Below are 19,121 nucleotides of genomic sequence, written 5' to 3'. Positions count from 1 at the left end.
ATTGCATATAAATAAAGTTTTCATAACACTGCAGTTTTTGAGATCTGAGGTATCTGTTTGGTAGTTTGTAAAAAAAAAAAAAAAGTTTTCAAAAGTAATTGTTTAAACATATATAATGTTGAAATTATGTGTTAGGTCATGCACAGCTTACATGCTACACATTATTCAGTTTAACTTGCAATAGTAGTATTACAGCAATAGTAATCCTGTTACCTCAGTATGAGTAAGGTGTATGATGCTACACTGTGACTGTTTGGGCTACTTGTGTAATTTACATATTCTGCAGTTCCACACTGATGAATGTTCATCAGTGTGGAACTGCATTGGAGAGGAGAACAACAGGAGAAGCTTTGTCAGCAAACTGGGTGTTCAAATTAACTATAGAGTGGTACAGATGGCAGAAACCGTGCTCAGAGAGATCATTTAGATTATTGTCAATAAAATGTGAATGTAATGGTCATTGATTATCATATGGCTTTTTAATTGGAAGGAAAGGGAATTGTATATTATAATCTCTATTGAAGAACGGTAACAAGAATGATGCTCTGTGCTTGCCCTGCCTTCCCGTTAACCAGACATTAACACTAATGGCCAAAATGCTCCACTTCAGAATGCATCCTCCAAATGTTAGCCTGACATCATGTAAGCCACCTCCTAAAGACTTAGGAAACAGCTTATTTAATATGACTTCACTGGTGCACATTTTCCACACTTTCCAAATTTTCTGGACTTTTGGATCAAATATACTCAAGTACAATGTGTCAGAAAATACCAAAACAATGCTACACTGAATTGATTGCCTACATGCTAGGTTCATCCTGGCTTTAGTCTTTATGCTAACATAAAGTAACTGGCTGCTAACAATATAATCATTACATTAATGTTAAAAATCATCAGTTTTGTAAAACAACACATTCAATGCATTTCCAAAATTCTATTGTTTAAAATAATTTCAGCCATCAATCTTTAATCAATGAGGAGACAAATAATGTAAATATCACTGTGGTACTATGAACACAGTGGTCACAGGGTTACTTGTGTTGTGAAGTAGGTCGGGGCAAAGTCAGTTTTTCTTACACCAGCAGCCTTTTTGTATTCACAACATAAACTGTCGTGGCTATAAAAATCTTTGTGTGTGCGGTGTGTGCTCCCCTGGCATATGGTCCTGTATAAAAGGTTTCTTAAGGTGAAGTTAGAGTACTTCAGGACATTCTGTCTCTGCCAGTATCAGTATCCGCATGTGAAGTGCAAATGGCAGAAATTCGATTTCCTACAATTGTGTGTGTGGGAAAGAGAATGTGTACGTGTCTCACAGCGTACTCACACTTTTCTCAATAAGATTAATCTCTTTCTGATGCTTTCTGTCTTGTTCAGTACATCCATGCAGCTGCTCAAATTGCACCTCCGCCCTGTTCACAAGCTTACAGAAGCCCATTTCTGCCCCTCCCATTATGCCTGGGAGACTGTACTACAAACTGTAGCTCAGGCACCACAGAGAGTAAAAGTGGCTGATTCAGCTTCTGAAAGATAGATTGGAGAAGAAAAAAAAAAGGAGGACAGGAGTGGCAGCATCTCTGTGTGTGTGTGTGTGTGTGTGTGTGTGTGTGTGTACTTCAGAGCATCTCTGCACCCCAGCAGACAGCAGCAGAACACAGGTCATCAATGGAACTGTCAGATGATCCAAGGTCAAGGGAGCAAGACGAGGCTCCCCCAACACCTCTGCCCTATGTGTCCCAACTGAAAACCAGCAGTTACAGTGCAATCCAGCAGCATGGCTACTCTGCATCCATCTACCTGCGAAACAGAGAAAAGCTGGAAAGGGTAAGCAACTTCCTTACAAACATCAGTTACTTTTTTAAAAGTGAAGAGGTAAAGTTAAACCTTGATTATTGTAGATGTGTAAAACTAGCTAGAAGAAAAAAGGTGTCAGCAACTGTCAAATATGCAATTAGCCATTCTGTGAGTTTAGAGGAGCGATTCACTCCATCTGCTGGAAATCCATTCACTTTGCATGCTTGTGATGTATCTGCTTTAACACTGGAGTATGCAGCTGAGGTTTGTTGCCTCCAATGAAAATAAATTACAACTTTCTTTCCAGCTGGTTCACACCCAGCAAATCCACATCAACCCAAAAAGGACAAATGCTCAGGTTTACCTACCAGATTTTGCAGATTTCTTAGAGTTTGAGTCCGTTCTCGTCTTTATAAGCATTCGCGTTTACTTAAGTATTTCTTTAAACATTATGCTTTAAAGCTGTGAAACCTGACTGAAACTCTTCATTCCCCTGCAGATGATCTGTTAGCTGTTTTACAATTGTTCGAGAAATTTTTGAGATAAAATGAAAGTTTAAGACAGCTGGTTCAAGTGATGGCTTTTCAAGTAACAGTTTAACTACTGCTAGCTTTAAGGCCAATGGTAGCCGATAAATAGAGATAGGCTGATTATATTTAAGATTGAAGATTGATGATTTGTTCAGAATGATAAAATCACATGATGAGAGATGAGGTGCAAATAAGGAATTATCCAAAAAGGGAAAAGTAAGCTATGCAATGGCTTCTCCCTTTAGAAGTCACCACACCGAATCATCTGCCTCAATCTTACTTCATCTCTAGCATCATCCTTTGTCACACCAGCCCTCTGCATGTCCCCCTTCACTTTCCACGAATCTTCCTCTTTCCCCTGGTAGTTTCATATCAGTGAACTATGCCAGTATATCCGCTATCCTGCACCATGTTCAAACCATCTCAGTCATGCCTCTCTAACTTTAGCTCTAAATCACTTAACTTAAGCTGATAGCTTCTATAGACTAATTTCTAAACCTGTCCATCATGGTCACTGCCTATGAAAATCTTAAAATCTTCACCTATGCTACCTCCTGCTTGGTGGCTGGATAAATATCAATCTGATATGTATCTCTGACCATTTTATGTGTTAGCATTTTTCACAAAAAGGGAAAAATGTCTAATATTTCTAATTCCTTTTAAAGCATTGCACCATTACTCCCAACACAGTTCTGTTGCACAGAATTTTAACTCAGAATCGAATCTTTCCAGACATGATTTAGATCCAGTTAGGCCAATTAGATCTTCGGAAGCCAGTTAATATACTTAAAATATTGAGCAGAATTGATGAAGCTATGCATTTACGGGGTGTCCTTCCAAGAGATTCACTTACTTTCTTTCCTGTTTATAAGCAGCAGAACGGTATAAAGCCATTTTCTCTACATTCCCTTTCCTATTGCTGCAAATTGTCCATCATAGCATAAAAATCCACTTTATCTGCATTTCAGTAACTTAAATGCCCACTGAGATATTGTTGTTACATTTAAGAGAATTGTCAAGAAAAACTAGCTAACCCTGTTCTCATTCTTGTAGTAATAAAGCCAAAATGTGTGCATGGCAAGGTTTTTAAATCATCATAATTACACATACTAATGTGTTAGCACTGTGTGGCTCTTAAATGTGAGACTATTAATTAGTTCTTTGTGTTGGAGGACTCTACTGCACATAAGAAAATGTCCTGTACAGAGAGACAGGAAGGGACGAAGTGTAAAGTTTGCTGTGACCTCTGAAGCCTCCTGCAGAAAGCATTTCTTCAAAAGAGAGCATGTGAAGCATCACCATTATTAATATAATGTATATTCAATAAATTAGTAAACAAAGCTCCATTACTGGTAAATTGTAAACAGTTTTCTGGAATGACTGCTTACCTTGAGATCTTAATAATTTTGTATCAAGCAAATTCTTGGTCATGAAAAAAAAGTTAAACATTAACTGATTGTCTGTTTTTTAACCATGTGGCCTGTTAGCTGAAGAGAACTAGTAAACCCAGTGCTCTGCTGGGGACAGACAATTACTGATAGAGTGAAACAACCTAACAGGATCATTTTTCATTGCTGGATCCCTATCTGCACCCCATCCACACTCCCTTTGGCATGTTGCCTAGCTGTCTCCTGTGGCGCTGTGCCCAGTCAGCTTTCACTCAGCACATCACCCTGACTATGACGTTAGAAAACACCACGTCCTGTGCGCTCATGGAAAACCTGCTGTTGAGCTTTCGGTGTGAAGGTGAAACACCTATACACAGAAGCGTTCTTCACAGGCAATCACAGGGGGGGTGTTTTAACGGGAGGGGAGGTCACCTTAATTAATGTGGAGCTAGTAAAAGGAGACAAGATGTCATATAGAGTAATTATAAATGTAAGCCTCAAAGGACAGTACAGATGGCCTGTTAAAAAGTAATAAAGCATTTTAAATTGAGTTTAAAAAGCAGGTGCTTTAAATGCATCTTGAAACATTTAATTCTAACAGAAAGGACAAAAAATTTGAAGAAATTTAGGATCCATTTCCTGTTTTGTAAAACAGAAGCAATAAAGCTAGCTGAAACATTTACACCTCAAGATACTTTCACCATCATCATTTTTCACACATACCTCTACTGCTATAGAACCCTTATATTTGGATCATTTGCTCATTGTTGCTTGGTAGGTATTCCATGCCTTACTATTCAAAAGTCTATCAGTGAAATGACTGTGCAGTTACTAAATTGTTTATGTCAACAGTTTTCTGTCATGACCGCCAGTGACCAGAGTCTCACTCACTTTGTTGCTGAGCTATAAATTGCCCTTTATAACTCCGTCTGAGCTTGTGATGGTTGGGAACACTGAAAATCCAATTCGGCATGTCACTTTGTTTCTTTCTCAGCTTGAAAGTGTGATTGTATGACCCCATGTGTGCAGCTTTAGGAACATTCACCTCTCATGGGAAGTAACTCAAATAGTTTTGTTGACCCATCCCTTTCTCTCTTTCTCACTCTCTCTCTCTCTCTCTCTCTCTCTCTCTCTCTCTCACTCTGTCACCCACACACACACACATACACACACAAATGCAGTTTGACGTGCAGAGGGCACCTGTCCTAGACAGGCAAAGCAGTTTTCCCTGTTACGTTTTTATTCCACTACTACGAGATCTCGTCTTAATGTGTCTTTTTTTTTAGTTAAAATTCAAACTTTGTACTCTGCATGCATTTTGTGTATTAATGTGTTTGAAACTTTGAAGAAAGAATGTATTCATGAGTATTAGTTGTATTAAAAGAGTCACTCCAAAACTCTACAGCACAAATTGCTTGTTTGACGGGTTAATTTGTGATAAAGTCCACAAAGCTATGGAATACTAGCACTGTTGCAATATTTTGCTGCTAGCCTACAGAGTCTGCTGATAAATGTTACTTCAAGCAGTTCTATCTTACTATATCAGTAGCATAATTTACTGACCTGTCTCTGAGAGTCATTCTTATTTGCTCCCAGCCATGCAAATACATCTGTTTTTGCCTAAGAGAGTGAATGTAGCAAAAACCCCTCCAGCCTCTGTGGCATAGCTAAGTGCTAATGCTTTTTTTGTGGCAAGAATGTTACTAACATGCATCTATATAAATGCTGAGTGAGACAACTGCATCTGCTGATTAGCACAGCTGAGGCACACCCTGATGGAAGTTTTATTTTTGCAGGTATTTGTTCATCAATTAAACAATGTTTAAATTGAAAATTGCACCGGATGATGGCTCTGCATAAGATTTCAGGGAGTCGCTAAAGTTACTACAGTTCAGCATGAAGGAGATATGAAATTTAAAGCAAATTTTTTACTGATGAAATTGTTGGTATGTATAACTTAAAATTAGAAAAATCAACACATTTCTTTAAAGTTTACTTAAATGCAGTAGTGCATACAGATTCCTCCTAACATTTTTCGACCTCACATACAGGTCTCATAAACATAACAGAAGCGTACCTGCAGTTTGGAGCATATGTCGTTTTGCTGCCATTAAGCATATATTCATCTGTGAGGAAAGAGTTGTGGGGGGGGGAGGAGGAAGGAAAAAGGATTTTACATATTTCATTTTTTTCCCCACTGAGACCCTTCTGTGCAATAATATGAGGAGCTCTTAAAGCTATAGCAGAATTGAAACATGGTTCATTCCACTGGAATAAAGCAAATCTACTGCAGTGATTTAAACAAAGTGGGAATTAAAGAAGATAATTATGCCAACTTCCATTTATATCAATTATTAATGGGAGCTATAGGGCTTTTGTAGATGCCTCAATATTTTCTGAGTGTAACCGTGAATGCTGAGTGTGGGTGTGCATGCGCCTGCATACAGTATGGTGAGCAGGCATGTGCGATCTACTGAGTCCAAAATATTTTGGGGGAGTTTTGCTGCAGCTGTCACATTTACTAATGGCATGTTTCAGCATCGCTCCCTTCTAAGCACAGACCAACTGCTTGCTGCCAGATGAGTTTTATTCACTTGGCAGATAAAGGAGGGAAATACAGCTGGAAAAGGAAGAGAAGAGGGAAAGTGAGGGAGGGGGAGGAGGGTACTGGAGCTCAAAGCTACGGCTCTTTATTGGCCATTTTGAACAAGAGGGGGTTGGTCTTTCATCTTCTCTCTCACCGCTTCGACTGTAAGGCAGACAGTGAACCGCACACACAGTTCACACACAAGTACACACACACACACACACACACACACACACAATCAGCTGCTAGAAGAACCATGTCAGGACACATAACAAACCAGAAGCTGATGCCCACACAGACAGACCTTTTGGGACACTGAGGTACCTGCAGGATGAAGACAAGGACCAAGAGTGAAGACATCAGATTTGAACAGGCTGAGGGCTGGGTGGAAAAGAGAGGCAAAGATGTGTGACTGAGCTCCTGTTTCCCACCTTGTAGTTTAAAGGAATGCTGCTCTCATGGCAGGACCAACCCCACAGGAGCCATTAAAGGTGATGTTTTTCAGCTCTTTCTATATTTAATAGGCAATGTTAGTCTCCTTTTGGCCATAGGTGGATTGCAATGCATGTTTTTTCTTGGACTTTTTTCTCTAGGTTTCAGTACACCAGTGTTTCACTGCCTGACTGATTAAACTCTTAAATTCCTTATCTTTTTAAACCATATTAAAACTAAAAGCTCATATGTATATCAAAACTTTAGGTTTTCGTCAAAGTGTTTTTTACTATCCAAGATTTTTTTTAATATAAATCAGTCTCTCCTTTAGTCTTTAAATGATGCAAAATGGCAAATAACACAGCCATCCTTATAGCTCGGTGCACAGTAGTTGCAGTTGCCACCAAAAAACATCTGATGTAAAATAATTTTGAGAAAGAGACTATTAGCATATAAGAGCTGGAAATGTTGCTTTTTTTTTCAACAATTATGTAAGATAAGTTTATTAATTACAAACACTGTTTTAAATGCAGTAGCAAACATTACAAAAGTTAAGAAAATAACTTAATAAATTACAAAAACAATTGCCCAGAACCCAATCAAATGTGTCCAAACTGGAAGTATTCAGAAGTTGTAACCACTCACATAATATTTGCTTGATAAATAATTATTTTATCAATAATTCAAATTATTTAGGGCAGCACGGTGGCTAGCACTGTTGCCTCACAGCAAGAAGGTCCTGAGTTTAATTCCACCATCAGGCCAGCATCTTTCTGTGTGGAGTTTGCATGTTCTCCCCAAGTTGGTGTGGGTTCTTTCCGGGTACTCTGGCATCCTCCCACAGTCCAAAGGCATGCAGTTAGTGGGGGTTAGGTTAAATAGAAACACTAAATTGCTCATAGGTCTGAGTGCAGGAGTGAATGTGAGCGTGAATGGTTGTCTGTGTCTATGTGTTAGCCCTGCGAAAGACTGGTGACCAGGGTGTACCCTTCCTCTCACCCTAAGACAGCTGGGATAGGCTCGAGCGCCACCCACGACCCTAAAATAGATAAACAGAAGCGAATGGATGGATCAAATTATTTAGTAGTTATTGGAACAGCTATCTATTCACTCCTTGCCATATTAGGCTATTTTTTCCTGTATATTAGATGTGTTGTTGTCCTTTTACAGCGACATACTGCATCAGTACCTTCTGTAAGTGGCTGACCTATCTCACACTGTCAGTTCTGTTCATTTCCTCCCAGCCATGTGCACATCCACAAGTTAAGCATGGTCCTTGACTCTGCTAAATGTAATGAAGAGCTCAATGGCCTCAGAGGCCAACAGAAGAGTGTATGGTGCACCCAGCTAGCACCTGTCTTTCAGCCTCACTGCCCGAGGCAATATTTGAGTCCACAAACCTCCTGCTGTTCATATTTCTATATTTTGATGCTGAATTGCTTTTTTTTATTTATTTATTTTTTTTAATAAAAGCTGTAGAATTTTTAGACGGAAATTTTCTTTTTAAGGAAAAACCCCCTGCTTATGCTGCCAAGATAATCAGTGGGATGCAATTCATTTGACTGATAGAACACAACAAAAGAGAATATGTAATGTGATGTTGACAGCTCACCAACTGACAAAACAAAACAAAAACGCCTAAGTGCACTTTTAAAACTGTGAAAATCAAGACTCCTCAGGCTGGATCAGGGCTCCAACATTACAACCTCTGACCTCATACTGACTGTCACTCTACCTATATTACAAACCCTACAGACATACACTGCACACACATACATGCGCACAAATATTGCCTGCAATATTGCTTAACATAAGTGTAACGTTGGCTGCCACCTTGACACAGAGCTCATAAAACCCCTTTTCAGATGGGAATTGCATGGACAACAAAGCAGTCGGTATGACGAGAAGCAAAAACTTGCACTTTCCAATACACCTTATAGACTGGATTTAGTGTGCATCAATTTGCTGTCAGCTGGAGAATGTTCTACTTCACTTGTCCGGCTCTGTAGCATAAAGTGGGATCGTTGAAGCTGGGGGATTTTTTGCTCCAGAGCATTGAAATCTGCAGTATACTGGTTATCAAAGCAAGGTTTCTGCTGTCAAACGAAGGCCATAGTTGTTATTTTGATCGTCATTATTCACATTGCACAAGTGTTTATGTGCCCACAGTGCACAAAAGGGACACACAAAAAAAGCAGAAAAGTTACTGCAGCACTGTTCACAAAAAAAAAAACCCCTCCAGAAATAAAACATTGTGTCTGACATTTGTTAGTGTCGTGTGTGTTTCTAATGTATCTTCCAGACCCAGCAGAAGTGCATTGCCATCTTTGCCCTTGTTTGCTGCTTTGCTGTTCTGGTAGCACTGATCTTCTCATCTGTGGACATTTGGGGGGACGATGAAGATGGAATCACCGAGGAAAACTGCAGCAAAGACTGCCAGTAGGATGTTTCGCAAGATTAAAGGAAATTGTGGAGGTTCCATTCATGTAAAGCACAGTGTATTCACAGCGACTGTCTCTACTAACTCAACATAGTCTTAATCTGGACTCAATCATTACCAATTCAGAATTACATATTACTATTTCATTATTTAATTCTGGTAGAGATTTCTGATGTGGATCTGTACCTCACTTTTTATTGTTAAAATCTAGACCCATAAAAGGATTTATGTGTAAAGGCTTTGAGCTGCTGGGTTGTTGTGTTGGTGGTGTTCCTCTTTAAAGCTCCAGACACTGAAGGAATCTTTTATTTTCAGCATTGTACTTGTGGAGAACATTCCAGACGACCTCTCTTTCTCCATGGATGGCAGACCCCACCTTCCTGTCTCCGTTGGCTTTCACACACTGTTGGACCAGGCGAAGCACTCAATTGAAGTGGTGTCATCTGCCTGGGACTTAAACTCCTGGGACCTGGAGACAATCCCAAACCCCGCCAAACAGGTACAAAGTCACAGTAACCAGTCCGGTAGAACAATGAGCCAATTGCATTTCCCATTTGATCTGTAAAACCAAATGCAATTTAATAAGGTTATTCCTGCAACGAAATAAGAGCTGCCCTTCTAAAAGAAATGCAGGAACATTGGTCAGTCGCTGCGCTACAGTAACACAGAACATCATTCTCTTCCTCAGGGTCAGCTTTTGTTCCAGAGACTGCTCAGGCTAAAATCTCGTGGGGTTAAGCTGAAGATTGCCAGTAGTCTGACAAACTCGACTGAGCTGAAGGCCTTGGCAGCACACAGTGAGTGGATGTGGCATTTTTATTTCAGAAAGGCAATTTGTTGTGTCACTTTGGCAAACAACAACGAAGATATACATTTACAATTCATCCGACAACCCTATAGAGTTTTATTAACGAGATTCTCATCCTCCAGGATACATTTAGTTGAGTTTCTTAAGCAACCCACTTTAGGACAGCAGAACCACACTGTAGGTATGGCATGAAATATCAATGACCTGCCTCAAGGAAAACAGATGCATTTACAGCATGCAGCAGCACCCAGGAGCTCTACACCATATGCATCTGCCAGACTTCACAATCAAGGCCAAAAAACCTTGAATGGATGAAAATGTACAGTCTGGTTTCCTGTCAAATACTGCCTTTCAGACTGCCTGCGTTGGCCCCTGTTCTTGTCAGACAGTACAAGGCCAACTGTCAGATTTACACAATTTTCTCTTTCTTTTTCTCTTAAACTTTTCATTTTCTCTCTTTTCTGTCTCTTTTTATCCTTCACACGGATTAGATGCAGAGGTTCATTTTGTTAACATGACACTTTTTACCAGAGGCGGACTCCATTCCTCATTCTGGATAGTGGATCGGAAGCACATTTACATCGGGAGCGCTGATATGGACTGGAGGTCACTCTCCAAGGTAAAAGCGCACATCAGCATCTGGTTTGCTGGGTCTTTAAAGAGTAACACATAATGTAAATTAGCCACGCTTTCCTCTTATACTTCTTTATGCAGGTACTGCAGCACTGCCAACAGAAATCAGGAATGATTTAAGGTTGTTGTCTGAGATGGTCAGAAAGACAAGTAGCATTTCACTTTTCATTTAGTATGTAATTCATAATAGAGCAGGAACCAGAATGCATTAGCATACTGTAACCTGAAGTGATTGCCCAGCCCTTTTTGGTGCTTCAGCACTGGTTGGAGGTAGGACTGCTGTATGAGTGTAAGTCACAATGAGCAAGAAGGAATGAAGGAATAGCACACATACACTGGATGTGTATAGTAAGCACTGCAAGCCAGACACATATGTCTGAAATTGACCCTCTGTGGTAACAAACTGAAACCTCTGTGTTCCTCCTTCAGGGGCACACGTTAAAAAAGAAACAGACAAAAAACAGAAACACCAAACACAAAAGAAATTTTCTGCCATCTATTTAATGAGCAGACAAGAATGTATTTAGGACATCTGTCTCTTCTTCTTTCATTTTGTTGTTTTTACCCACACTAGCAGCTCTGTGGATTGCAGTGTTAGCCTGCTTGTGCTCCAGTTATTTAAATTCTTTGGTAGGACTGGAATAATATCCAGCTTATTCGCTTTTAGACAGATTCCTTTGAAATGATTATATATCTATGATGACATCCAGCTTATTGCCTTTGTTATTGTCTTGACTTTTCCTCTTTTTCCTCTTTTAGCATCATTTTATCATATATTATTTTTGGCTAAATACCTTTAAATTAGTGATATTCTATAATAGTACCTTTCGCTCTTCATTTTTATCCTATTTAATCTGAAAATTAATAGAAGATCATCAATCCATGAAACGTTACTATTCTCTCTCTGAACTCAGTCCCTTTCTTTAATTCTTTTATACCCTCTATAACGTCTGCAGAGCACACTCAATATTTTAACTTTTCTGCTGCATCACCTCTTCCTACTTCTTTCTCACACACCACAGAGGAAAGAACTGGGGGTGGTGGTGTATAACTGCAGCTGTCTGGCTCTGGACCTCCACCGAGTCTTTTCATTTTACTGGCAGCTCCACGAAAGGGACTACATCCCCTCCATCTGGTCAAAGAGAGTAACTGCTCTCTATGGAAAGAACAATGCCCTGCAGCTACAACTTAACTCCACCCCCGCCACCGCTTATGTGTCTGTGAGTAACAGCTTTCTTATGTTACAGGACTTAGTGCATACATAAATCAATTCTTCACAAAATGCAGTGGTTCATATACTTCTTGAGGCACCAATTTCCTGCCTCGGGGCTTATAGTGAATGTCTTTATAAGAGTGTTATTACATATTAATAACAAATATAAACAGAAAATGATTAATCATCTTATTATCGCACTAAGGAGCAACTTGAGTCTGAATATCTCACTACGTTAATGAATCTTGTTGCTCTCAAAGCGACAAGACATTTATCAGCTACATTTAAAACATTTATCATCTTATAGGAAACTAATGGAGCCATACTGTCAAGGCTGTTGGCAAACCAACCTTGATCTTTTGCCCCACTTATTCTAGTAATGATAAATGGTCGTTGAAATGTGCTTTCTTGTTTTCTTTCCTTTTTCTCTGCAGAAATGTTACATTGAAATGTATATACCTATTTTTATTAGTGGATTGTGTATTCTTTGTTGAATTGAAACACACACATTTTTGAAAGTTATCCTAAACTTTAACCGTGTGTCTCAGTTGTTTCATTTTTGTGATTTTTACATAATTTTGGGGACCAAACATGCCTTGTCCTTTCTGTAGACCTCTCCTGAACTCTTCTGCTCCAAAGATCGCACCCGAGATGTAGATGCCATCTATCAAGTCATTCAGAGTGCAAAGACATTTATCTTCATATCAGTGACAGACTATCTCCCTCTGGTGAAAAGGAGTTTCAGAGGAACCTCAGTCACAAGGTGTGTGCCGGGGCAAGCTTTGACATTTAAATCCTTTTTACAGGAACATTTATGAGGTCATTTTACATTCATACTGTACATGTGTGTCTGTATCAGACGACACAATTCATGGCAAACTAGAATATACCCAGAATATAGCAACGTGGAATTTTCGAACTCTATGCCCTTCAGTATCTTTAGACTGAAAAGCATTGTCCACAATAATAACACTAGTTGGATTTTTAGGTATTGGTCGTCTATCGATGAAGTCATCAGAGAAGCTGTGGTATTAAGAGGGGTCAAAGTTCGTCTGCTCATAAGCTTCTGGAAGAAAACTCATCCACTCACCTTTAATTTTGTGACCTCCCTCAAGTCACTCTGCGTTCAGCTTTACAATTGTTCCCTGGAAGTGGTAAGCGAATCACTTACACCTGTAGTTTTAACTACTCATGGACAAGTTTTAATTCATACTGCACTTATGAATTATTATTTCTTATTATACATGCTTTTTGTTAAATTGTTGTTTTTTCTAGCGTTTTTTTAGTCACAAGGAGCAGAACGATGACATTCAGCTTGGGCTCAACCACAACAAGTACATGGTGACCGACAATGCAGTCTACATTGGTAGGAAATATAATGTGTGTTTTGGGGTTTTTATTGAGGTGCAGGTTTCAAAGTATCTTAATATAAAGTTTTTGACAACAAAAATATGCATAGACTAACTGGCCACTTCATTAGGTACACATTGCTAGTATGGAGTTGGACCCCTTTTGCCTTCAAAACTACCTTAATTCTTAATGTTAACATTTCCCAAAGGTTTTTGTCCATAATGACATAAAAGCATCAAACAGTTGATGTAGATTTATCAAGCAGCATGTGATAAGAATGTCCTGTTCCACGACTTCCCAAGAGGTGCACTACTTTATTTAGAATAGTGACTGTAAAGGAGATTTGAGAACAGTGAACTCATTGTCATGTTCAAGAAGATTTGAGCTTTGTGACATAGTGAGTGCTGCTGGAAACTGCTTTAAAAGATGGGTACACTGTGGTCATGAAGGGATGAAGAAGGTCAGCAAGCATACTAAGTTAGGGTTGGCATTTAACAGATGTTCAACTGGAAAATGCTATGAGATACATAAGTATGCTGTTACCACTCTCTTTTTGTTTTTATTACTTATAGCCAGGAGGTATCTATTTTATCATAGCTTTATCCAAAGATTGAAATGGGACAATGAGCCTGTTTGTCCAAAGGGAAATAAAAGATCATCTTACATTGCATTTGTTAATTCAATATAAAACAAAACAGTGGGAAATAAATTTTTTGAGGTACAGATTTTTATTGGCTTTTTTAGTAGCTGGGTTTAGTGAGTCATACCACATACCAAAGCAAAATGTATAAAACTTGAACATTTTAACTTGAGCAATAGCTCAAACATTGCTGTATTGGCTTGCTTTATGAGCATATAGACAAGAAAAGACAACGAGCAAGATGAGAAGAAAATAAAAGACTGTGAGTTTCAGATAAATACTTTAAGTCAGCGGTCCCCAACCCCCGGGGCCTCGGACCGGTACCGGTCTGTGAGTTGTTTGGTACCGGGCCGCGAGAGTTGAGGCTCAGGTGTGAAATGTATAGTTTTCAGGGTTTTTATCGGTTTTCAGCGTTATTTTGTTATCGTCTTTATCGTTTACTCGGTTTTCCTGGGTCTTTTCACGTGTGTTATGAATAAATTTTCTTTTTTTCGGTACCGGTACTAGTTTTATTTTGTTGTATTTATCCGCGACACCTTAAAGGCTGGTCCATGAAAATATTGTCGGGCATAAACCGGTCCGTGGCGCAAAAAAGGTTGGAGACCGCTGCTTTAAGTCAAAGGACAAGTCACAACCACAAAGTGTCTCACATATGGCTAGTTCAATCCTTACAGCTACAGTACATTTTATGGGAAGTCATATCATCACAGAGGTTTGTGAGAAAATTCCAGAAAGTTACTGTGCTTTTCCAAGAAACAGTTCAGGAGAGGATGTTTTGTGAAACAGGGGACATGTCTTTTAACTAAGACTGCTAAACTAAACTAGCACTGCTATATTTGATTCTTACTCGCTCATCCAAAGACACACAAGCACCAAGTGGTATATACATATGCAGACACATATCAAGATTCAAGATACAGTAATGTAAAGCTATTTCTTTTTAAATAATGACTTTTACGGGCGCTATCTGACACTGTTGTCTTTGTCGCTCACAGGGAACCATGACTGGGTTGGCAGTGATTTTGCTATTAATGCAGGAGTTGGATTGGTGGTCAAAATGAACGGCAGTGCTGAAGACAGAGGAGTGACAATCCTGGAACATGTCAAAGCTACTTTTGAAAGGGACTGGAGGTCCCGCTACGCTCAGAGCCGACATGGAGTCAAGGATCAGCAGGGAAAATACAGAAACTTGCAACAGGGAAAAAAATATATGGAAACTAAGGAGGAAAATGAATGGAACTACCCTTTATATTTATAAGCACAAAATGTCTTTTCCCAGTATGTCTTAAAGCCCCATAAGCCTAAATATGCTAGATCTTACAAATATGTACACAAATAAGAATGTAAACCTACTCTATACTGTATGACTTGCCAAAGTATTGCTTTGACTCAGTATTATAATAATATATGTTTAATTGTTGACTGTTATATAAGCATGTAATACTGCATGCATACCAAAAGCAATATCTCAGTATTAACTCAGTATTAACTATATACTAGCACAAGCAATGTGACAAAAACAATTCTCTCTATGTGTAACCCACCAAAACAGTTTACATACATCCACTATTTTTAAGTCCTTCATTGCATTTTATATGTTTTTAAATCTACAGTTTGGCTGCAACTGTAATCAGGTCAGATCCTGAAATGGCACACACCGGCATATGCAGTAGTTTTATTCTGTTCATCATATCTCTTAAATTATTCATCTGTCTTCATAAAACATAGCTTTTTCCTTGTTGGTGTTGTTTTTATTTCAGTCTGCTGGTATGTTTAGTGCCCAAAATGTTTCACTATACAAATTTGTATTGCTGACAGAACAAAAGTATTTATAGGTATGTTTTGCCTTATCCTGTCTTTCCATCCAAGCCAGTAATAAGCTGCAAGTTAAATGCTCAAAAGCCTGCAGACAAAAAATAAGCCTTGAATAGTTTTGGTTTAAAAATATTTATTTATATATAATTTAAATAAAGGATTTGAGAGTTCTCAAGTGACTCATCTTACCAGCACTTCACAGTTAATAACTGGAAAAAGACAAATTTACTAACAAATCCAAGTTTGAGATTTGGGTCAGCACCACAACACCCACACTTTTTTAACATGACAGCAGGAGTATTCAGGACTGGGATTGTTTTGCCCTGAGCTGGACCATTGGCGTAACTTTGTGCTGAACAATTAGGGGTCGGGGGGACCTATATCGACTGAGCAAGAGGAATTTCTGTTCTTCAAACACGTGCTCAGGCCTGTGGTTTACATCTTTAACCTCTTAAGACCCGAACTCTTCCACGGCATGCATTTTTAATTTCTCTTTGATATTTGGGAATATTGGGGCCCGATGAATGTAAAAACAAAAAATTACCAGATTTTTTTTTACCTTATTTTTGTTTTTAAGAAAAATAAGAGCCACATATGAGGATATTCGTTTAAAACTTTGATAGAACAGTAGCAGTATAATGTCCTTTTAAGTGGATATCAGGCCCTTGTAGAGCAAAATTGAGTAATTTGGTCTAAATAACCCAAAATGTGATGTCCACATATGTGGACGCCAGGTCCTAGGAGGTTAAGGAGATGCATTCATACTGCAGCAGGTTAGTAATTCCCAACACACAGCTCAGAGTGGATCTAGTATGCTCATGCTGTATTTTTTTTTCTGGGAGTCCATTTGATCAACCATGTGGGATTTACAGTTATCTTCTACATGACACTGGTTCAGCCCCACAGTCTTTCACTATCTGAAAAAAATTACTCTTTACCCTTTAATGCCACATTTCCTCTAACTGAAGACCCCATCACAAACAGGAGGATAGTGCTGCCATGCTCACAGACAGAGCTGTGTGTGATAGCCCTGTTAAAGAGATTCTCTAGCTCAAAGGAATTACTTCTACTATATATTAATGAATATATCTAATATCACAATGGGCATCCAGATATAGATATAGATATATTTAAGACTAATGAACATCAAGGATTGGTACAAAGTAATCTTGTCATTGCCCATGATTTTGCTATTTTGAGTTCTTAGTTCGAGTTTGTTTTTTTGTTTTTTTAATTAGAGTTTATTCGTTTCCTCAGTTCTTTCTCTTTGTTTTCCTTTGGTGTCTTTTCCCTTTATTAAATTTACTTTTGTGTCTGAGGTTCCCAGTTTAGTTATTGTTATTTTCTTTCTGAATTACTTTACTCGTTAATTGTCTTCTGTGTCTCATATTCAGTTCCTTCTTCCTCCCCTGTGATTGTGTTGATTCTGTGCACCAGTGTCTCATTTCCTCCCAGCTGTGTCTCATTTCCTTGATTAACTTTTACTGTGTGAGTATACATAGTGCTGTCTTCTCTTTGTCTGTGCTTGCAGTTTTTGTTTATTCTCCTAGTTTGTTTGCATGTATCACCTCTGCTGTTGGATTTATGAAACTTATTATTTATTGGGCTTTTATCCACCAATAAAGTTGCATTTTGTTTATTCCACCTGTATCCTGAGTCTATATTTGGGTCCTTAACCTAAAAACTGTGACATATCTGACCTCAAGCTTGAACGGAGGCACTTAAAGACTGACAAAGCCAAGCTTGTTCAAACACTGTCAGACAATGCTTGGATAAGACAGGTTATAAGGCTTAATCTATCCGTCCCATTTACTGCTTGTCCAATTCAGGGTCATGGGGTGACTGGAGCCTATCCCAGCTGTCATACGGTGAGAGGCCACATTTGAGCTATGGCCAAATAAAACATCTATCCTCTGAGATCAAGTCAAGGTTTGTGGAAAAAGGAAAATAAGGAAAATATTTTTCAGAATATTTTTGGCCACTCAAGGGTGGACAGACAAACAGCAAACTTACAAGAAAATACCCAAAAAGGAGAGAGAAAAGTGTTACCTGTACACTAAAAACAGAAGTATTTGTTTCTAGGCAATGTATTAAAGGCCAAGTTGTTTTCATTTCTCCTGCTCATTTGAGCCATTTAAAGATTTCGTCCTTAAGCAAACGTCTGAACCCATGGTACTGTGAGTGATGGGAGACAAGAAGAAAAATTCTTCTGTATAAAAATGTATGATAATGTTTATTTGTAAGTAAATGTGGAGGATCATATGTCATATCGAGTAATTAATTTCTGTATCTTTCTGTAGCAACAATTACTAAAGTCAAGAGTGGTGCAGCCCACTCACAAATCAGAAAATTCAGTGGGGCCTTAAATCTTAACTTTAAACAAAATGAAAGTGATGTATTTCCTTGAACATTTTACTCAAAAAAATATAAGCAACACAGGCTGTTGGCTATAAATTGCTAATGCTACCTAGTGTTAAGGCCAATGTATGACCCACTTTCAGTACAAGAGCAAAAAAATTTAGGTCAGATTAATGAGTCGTACCACAAACTAACCTGCTATTACCAATTTGAATTCTGTCTTATAAATCAAACTGTCTAACTGTACATACTCACTTGAGTGAGTAATTTCAACCACAATTTCTCTTATTTCTGCAGCCAATCTGCAGTACCTTTGATGCCTAGCAGGGTGCCTCAACCCACACTTTAGGAACCACCATTCTACTGTTCTAAAGCAGTAATGTAGACTTGTACACATTTACAGTTATTGTTGGAATCATAAATGAACAAAACATATAGAAAGATCAATTGCACAATTGTTCATGATGTTATCTTACGAGTAATATTGACCAGATATCAATATCATTCAGGGTTATTGTGACACTCTTAATATAAACACAACTTTACGATTTTAAATGTATAAACTGTAATTTGTAGCAATGGGAATTGCATTTACCCATGTGTTCCGCCCGGAGTCTTGAGAGTGTAACACCGGAAGGTGAGAAGTAGACTCATGACTGTTTATTAAGAGTTTAAAATAAGTTTACATCGGACGAGGGAAAGTTCAACCGAGCATCTTGTGGAGTTTATAGAGAGAACAAGATGAAACATAATTTATCTAGAAATTGTGCACAAAAAATGTATAACTTAAACACGAGGTGGTGCTGTTACACCATTATGGTCTTTTGCGTGCCAAAGTTTTGTACTGTGAGTTTATTTTGGATGTATTCTGATGTATTCAGAGGTAAGAACCTCAACGACGTCTCTGATATGTTTCTAGATTAGTCTAGCAACCTTTTGAATTCAGATTAACGCTTTTAGTGATTGCTGTGCTTTCTGGGTTGGACTGTGTATTTCTGTATAAAATTACCGGTGGGCTGCATTTTCTTTTTGGGGGAGTAGGGGGATTTAATAGCTCCACTTAGCATCTACGAGCAATGCTAAGTGGCTACAGCTGAAGTGGATGTATCAGCAGCAGCAGCCTTACTTCTGCTGCC

General features: G+C 38.6%; 1 protein-coding gene across 1 annotated transcript; it reads left to right on the top strand.

Annotated features, from left to right (window-relative positions):
• Window positions 1–6,517: 6,517 nt before the first annotated feature.
• pld5 (phospholipase D family member 5) lies at window positions 6,518–17,263 on the top strand. Its single transcript, XM_085278723.1, has 10 exons — window positions 6,518–6,787; window positions 9,031–9,167; window positions 9,484–9,667; window positions 9,857–9,965; window positions 10,468–10,595; window positions 11,632–11,829; window positions 12,434–12,585; window positions 12,811–12,976; window positions 13,098–13,188; window positions 14,808–17,263. Exons 1-10 carry the CDS (start codon window positions 6,755–6,757, stop codon window positions 15,068–15,070), a joined length of 1,461 nt encoding a protein of 486 aa, XP_085134849.1. The 5' UTR covers window positions 6,518–6,754; the 3' UTR covers window positions 15,071–17,263.
• Window positions 17,264–19,121: the final 1,858 nt, after the last annotated feature.

Source organism: Mchenga conophoros, linkage group LG6 (genome assembly GCF_057382185.1).
Source record: "Mchenga conophoros isolate Kocher_MC1m ecotype Shallow Benthic linkage group LG6, M_conophoros_male_GT1.1, whole genome shotgun sequence".
NCBI lineage: Eukaryota > Metazoa > Chordata > Actinopteri > Cichliformes > Cichlidae > Mchenga > Mchenga conophoros.
Note: the sequence above shows the minus strand (reverse complement) of the source record. Positions and strands in the feature narration are given on the sequence as shown.

Excerpts from the sequence above, each read along its gene's own strand:
- pld5 (XM_085278723.1), top strand. The coding sequence starts at position 6,755 with ATGGCAGGACCAACCCCACAGGAGCCATTAAAG. Across the intron at positions 9,966-10,467 it reads GAAGGCCTTGGCAGCACACA|ATGCAGAGGTTCATTTTGTT; the intron begins GTGAGTGGATGT and ends CACACGGATTAG. Across the intron at positions 10,596-11,631 it reads ACTGGAGGTCACTCTCCAAG|AGGAAAGAACTGGGGGTGGT; the intron begins GTAAAAGCGCAC and ends CACACACCACAG.